Source organism: Neolamprologus brichardi, chromosome 7 (genome assembly GCF_056152115.1).
Source record: "Neolamprologus brichardi isolate AB-2024 chromosome 7, ASM5615211v1, whole genome shotgun sequence".
Lineage (NCBI taxonomy): Eukaryota > Metazoa > Chordata > Actinopteri > Cichliformes > Cichlidae > Neolamprologus > Neolamprologus brichardi.
The window spans coordinates 6,405,825-6,411,824 of NC_142110.1; the positions used below are offsets into that span (position 1 = coordinate 6,405,825).

Consider the following 6,000-nt stretch of genomic DNA (forward strand, 5'->3'; position numbering starts at 1 on the left):
TTCTGTACATAAAGGTAAACTTTATCAATATTCATTTTATCTAATATCAAAGTCTCACACTCAGTCTTTCTCTCATTTCAGTTTTACTGTTGACAAACTGAACGGTTTGTATTACAGTCTAGTCCAACTTAACTGAACGCAACCATCTGGTACAATTATAGCTATTCTGAACTATGCAATTTATGAAAACTATGCAGCCCCTTCAGCAACTGAAGAATTTGAAAGTAAATTAAAACAAAATATAATTTTACATTAAATAAAAACGTTTTAAACTTAATTAAAATAAAACATGTCTTAAATTAAAATAAGTAAACTGTCATGTTTATTGCTGCCAAAAAAAAAGTTAAACACATTTGGACAGTGAAGGAATGTCAGGATTCTTGCTCAGAAAAAGGATCAACATGCTCTGAAGTCAGAGCACAAAAACCTTTTTTGTAACAAAATATCGATTTCTGCTGTCCCTGTATCGATACATTATTAGCAAACAAAATATCACGATACTACACAGTATCGATTTTTTCCCCCACCCCTAATTAGAATCCAGATGCTGTATTACTAATTTAATCTTTTAAGTTGTCACTATTTCCATAAATGTAACACCAACTCAAAAAGCAAGTGATAATAAAATTAGACACTGCGCTGCTTGACTGTAAGTGATGAGCTGCTTTGATTGATCGTTACAGCCCTCGACTCTGTTGTATCAGTATCGATTTTTTCCCCCACCCCTAGTATTTATTTTGTTGAACCTTTTACGCAGAGTGAAACCTGAAACCAAAACCAGACCACCAGAAAACAGCTATAAGTTTAGAAACTCACTCAGATCAGAGTAAATGAGCAATAGATATGTGACCACTCTTAGTGTTGTAAGTGACTAATTTACTTGGATCAATTCTATTGGACAATAGATAAATATGCCATTAAAGGCCAAACAGGCGTTACAAAATATCTACATTAACATTCCAAAGTATAAATCATCATTTGTGACTAACCCTAAGTCCAGTCATAAGTCTGACCATTAGAATTTAGCAGATTTAGAACCTTATTTTTAATAAAATTCAACAAAGAAAAATAATCTTTATAATGTGTACACTCAAAAACTAGCTACATTGCTTTTTCAAAACCAAGCCTGCTTTGCTCCAAAATACAGGGCTGGGTTGGTTTAGGGTAACCACCTAAGATGACTTGGGCTTAAGTGAGTTAGTAACTTAAGCTGTGGACTGCAGTGTTTTTGGTCTGCTACTAAAAGGAATATGTTAAAAAGAAGTAAAAAAAAAAAAAATAACTTGACAGTTGATGAAGACTTAATGAGCAGAACATCCAAAACACTCCTAAATGAGGACTCTACAGCAGATGATGAATTACTAGAGAAACGGTGACCACTTTCCTCATAAGTAGCTCCTGATTTACTGAACCAAAACTAAGCAAAAATGATTAACCATCTTTTCATTATTGATCACTTCATCAGTAGTTTGCACAGTAAGCTAAAGCGGCACGTCATACTGAGAAACTCCAAACTATCTTCAACATATCATGTCCTGTCTGCTCATTATCTATTAAATCATTACCATTATCAACATTTTATACAATCATTATCTACATTATCTTTCGTTATCATTATCATTTTATTGTCTGCATTATTGACTATCAATACCTCATTACCTCAGAAGCATTTCTTTAAGGCTTAATTATCAGGTAAATCTCCTGTATCTACTGACATATTGTGCACTAATTTATAAAGTGTAATATACTCATTCTTCACAGCTCATTGGTCACAGCTGGCTGTAGCTGATGGACAAATGCTGTGCTGTTGTGTGTAAAGAATATTAAATCCACTAAAATATCATTTGATCATTTGCAGATCTTCAACATTCACAGTTACAGGCATGGGGTAGGTAACAAAATATCTGAATCTGCAATGTATATAGAGTTTTTAATGTAAGGTTTGTATATTTGTAGTGACATTATCTGTTGCCAAAAGTTCAAAAGTCAATGTTGTCATATTTCTCCATCCCCCCAAAACAAATTAAAACTAGAAAAAGTTGCATTTCCTGCGAAAATGCAGTGTGAATGCTGTGTAGTGGAATCTGAAAACAGCATAAGGAGAACTATCTGCTGAAAACACTGTGTACAAGCTGAACTGTTTGCTGAAAACTGCTTTATTTGAAAGACTACACTGAAGAGTGTCAAGAAAGCAGGGAGAGTGCAAAGAGGGAAGACTTGCAGCAAATGTCGCAAGTAGGATTCGAACCTTTGCTACCAGATCTCGCGGTGGCTGTTCATCCCACTGAGCCAAACCAGTTCTGGTCTCAAACAAAGATATGATGAGAGAGAAAAATGTGCACTGTGCAGAAACAGCTAAATTGTGCTGAAAAGAGGTGATGAAGCTAAATGTTCAGCAAAAAAGAGATGAAGAACCTGAAAATTGTGCTGAAAAGAGGTGAAAAAGCTGAAAATTGTGCTGAAAAGAGCAGAAGAGGCTGGAATTTGTGCTAAAAAAAAGAGGTGAAAAAGTTGAAAATTCTACTGAAAAGAGCAGAAGCGACTGAAAATTTTGCTGAAAAGGGGTGAAAAAGCTAAAAATTTGTGTTGAAAATACTTAAAACAGTTGAATTTTTAACTGAAAAAAATGTTGTTGTAAACGGGATTCGAACCCCGCCCTCCTGCTCTGAGAACGGCTGCTCATCTCACTGAGCTAAAACATGGCTAAAAGCAAGCAAAACTGGTGATCACACTGATAATGTTGTCCCATTCAGCAAAATGGGGTAAAAAAAAAAAAAAAAAAAAAAAAAATGGCATAAAAAGCTTAATATCTGAAAAAGTATAAAGGTTATGAGGACCAAAAGATATAGCATACATCAATGCTGTGAGGCATTCACACAAATATATTATTAATGTTTATTGAGAGAGGAGAGAAAGACTACTACTAGAAGTTGGTTATGACACAACCTTGTATTTACTTTGGACTTGACCAACATTTCCAGTATAGCACAGCACTAACCACTATCTAACGTCCTAGTATCCTACATACTGATTGTTAAATCCTATGCTGTGTTTTAGCCTTTATGCTGGTTTGGACAACAATACAACTCAGTCACATAAACACAGTCTAACTCATATCGAGCTGACATTATTACCCTGGTCAGGCTATGAGCTAATAAAACACTGAAGCACCGTTTATCTATTCAAAGCTGAGCAGACATAAGCCATACAAAAGAAAACAAACTACCGTAATATTTCGAAAGAAAATTTCTTACATTAATCACAGACACATCCTCCTTTGCTCCTGCAGAGAAAACCAGAGTGGGCAGCTCACACTAAATCTCTGTCTGAAGCTAATATAATGTTATTTGCACTTCTGTTTCAGTGACACGAGCAAAAACATTTTTCTTCTTCACTGCAGACATTTCAGTTTTTCGTGTCAAGCGAGCCACGGGTGTTGCTAATCACATTAATGACGACTCCATTATTTTCAAGAGTCCCAGGAAGTCATGACAGCGTGACAACCCACAGCACCGGGCCAATAATAATGAAGCCGCGAAAGTGAATTCAGCCAATAGGAATGCAAGAATACCGTCTTGTGAAAGAGTTACAAGTGTCATCTTTAATTACTCTGAACTAATTGCAAAAATATGCTGTTTATAATTATGTTAATGAAATTTTGTGGGAGGAGGGCAACTACAAGTACACAGAGCTGTAACTGGCCTGTAACCCTCATCAAATCCTGCTAACTTAGCTTTCACAGTTAAACTCCACTTGCAGGTAACAGCGTAGGCTACAGGAAAGGAGCCAAGAGTGGGGCACACAATGGACTAAATAGAGTAAGAGCCAAAACAAACACAGCCACCTCACCCACCTTCTTCTTTTGATTAAATACCCAACACCCCACCAGCCACAATCCACATTTATTCACATTTTGTGTGTGTGTGCGTGTCTTCTGCTGGGACAAAACAAGCATCATCATCACCACCACAAGCATCTTGGCTCTTTTTAAATTTTCCAGCCACGCCCATTTAATGCACCTGTAGCTGAGAGACCGTGAACATCCACCTAAAACCCACACTGCTGGAAACATCAGCAACGCTGTCACTGTTACACTCCATAAAAGCCACGCATTTTTTCGTCATTAAAAAGCAATAAAAGCAAATCCAATTATCTGTGACTGATACTGTTTATTTCTGGGTCATATATTTATTCACTGAAGGTCCTCACTGAAGCATTTGAGCATCCTGTAATAACCACCGGGGAAATTATACGTCACTAATGTGAACATTAGCTCAAATCTGCATCATGTTTAAACCGAGTAAAAGAAACAAGTGGCTGTCACAAGTGTCCCATAAACTACGAGACGTCATTCTCCGGGCCCCGTGCAGCTTCCACGGCGAGGCTGGAGAACAGCTTGACTTGTCAACGGCGCCCTGTCAACAACCTCTCAGTTATAACGTAGCAGGGGGAGACCACAGCGTCATCTCAAAACAACCCGGTGAACGGACACGCCGCGGAGGAAGTCTCTAGCAAAAGAAATACTTTGTCTCAGAGGTGAAGGGGACATGTAGCGAATGCGAGACACTCGACATGCACGAAAAACTCAATAATCCAGATTTACAGGCGCGTACGCACACACAAAGTCCAGTTCAGTCGAGGGAAAAGAAATGTCTTATAAGTTCTTTTCAAAGACGTCGTTTCGCTAACTTTGAGGAAACTCGAGGGAGAAAGTAGTGCACCACACAGCCCGTCCTTAAGAATTTCTATCAGCGCCCCCTCTTCCTCTGAACCCGCACCGAAGCGTGTCCGCGCCGTGATAACTACGTTAGTTTCACCCTGGCTTTGAAAAACTTACCAACACTTCTTGAGCCTGACCCCGAACCAAGCAGAAGGTACCAGATCCACATCATACGGACGCCTTTTTGTGCACCCCCCGGCCTACTCCGGCTGTCCTGCCCCGCTGCAGGGCAACAACTGAGGGCAAGAAAAGGGAGAAAAAAAACTTCTCCTTTTGCTTCGCTACTCTTGTCTGTTTATGCTCTTAAAGTCTGGCTCTTTGATGTCTTCCGGAAATCTAAGAGCGCATTCGGCGAAGAAGAAGTGCTTTCGTTGGGACGGCCGTAAACTATGGAGTCCAGTTTGGGGAGGAGGGGTCGGGGAGGCATGAAAGCTGGAGGTGGCGGTCGTTCGTGTGTTGGTGCTCAGAGAGAGGCGGAGTCGGAGTCAGAGAGCCGGGAGAGCAGAGGCCGGCTAGTCCGGGACACTGGTTCCCTAACGGTGCCGTATGCGCAAAAGCGGGACCGTAACTCCAGCAATAACAGACTTAACTAACTTTCAATCTGTTCAGAAAAAGTGAGTGAAAGAAGTAACTGAAGGCAAATTAAAAAAAAATAATATTAAAGAATAAAAAAAAGGTTAAAAACAATTCTTAAGTGAGAAGGACCTGAGGATAAAATGACCATATTGGTCTTTGTTAAAGTAAAAGGTAACAACACCAGCTGTACACCAGCTATCAGGCAAATATATAGCTACCTGATTTCAGTAGGAATGAATATATTCTGAAACCCTAAAAAAAAAAAAATACATATGGTAGCAGATGGCACGGAGGAGGGGGAGCTATTTGGAGCAATCTTATAACAGATGGTTAGCCCTGATGAAAGTTAAAATAGGGAAAACACTTGTAGAAAATCAAAGTATGGATGAATTTGTGGTGTTGGCACAAAAACCGAGAAATGCACACAGAAGGAGATTAGTTCTCTCCTGCATTTCTGGTGTTCCATCTCAGCTCTAGCAACTTCCACACAAGCAGAAATGTAAAATTTAACAATCCACACAGAGCACCAGAGCATCCAGGCACAAAGCGTAGGCTATATACAGAGAGACAGGGAAGAAAGTAAGAAGGAAAGTAATCCTAGTGCTATATTTCGGTGTTTGCATGCCAGTGTAAGTTGGATTCCATTAGAAAGAGACAGGGAGAGGAATAGAAGGACAGGAGGCTTCACCTATCAAACCTCTTTT

At 39.1% G+C, this 6,000-nt stretch overlaps 1 protein-coding gene across 2 annotated transcripts in view; it reads right to left on the reverse strand.

Annotated features, from left to right (window-relative positions):
- Window positions 1-5,154, reverse strand: part of ldlrad3 (low density lipoprotein receptor class A domain containing 3) — a 103,300-nt gene extending 98,146 nt beyond the window's left edge. For both annotated transcript variants that reach the window (XM_087842955.1, XM_006789568.3), the window contains exon 1: window positions 4,838-5,154. In XM_087842955.1, the coding sequence (XP_087699081.1) occupies window positions 4,838-4,892 (55 nt within the window). In that variant the 5' untranslated portion in view covers window positions 4,893-5,154. The remainder of the gene's footprint in view (window positions 1-4,837) is intronic.
- Between the last annotated feature and the right edge of the window lie 846 nt (window positions 5,155-6,000).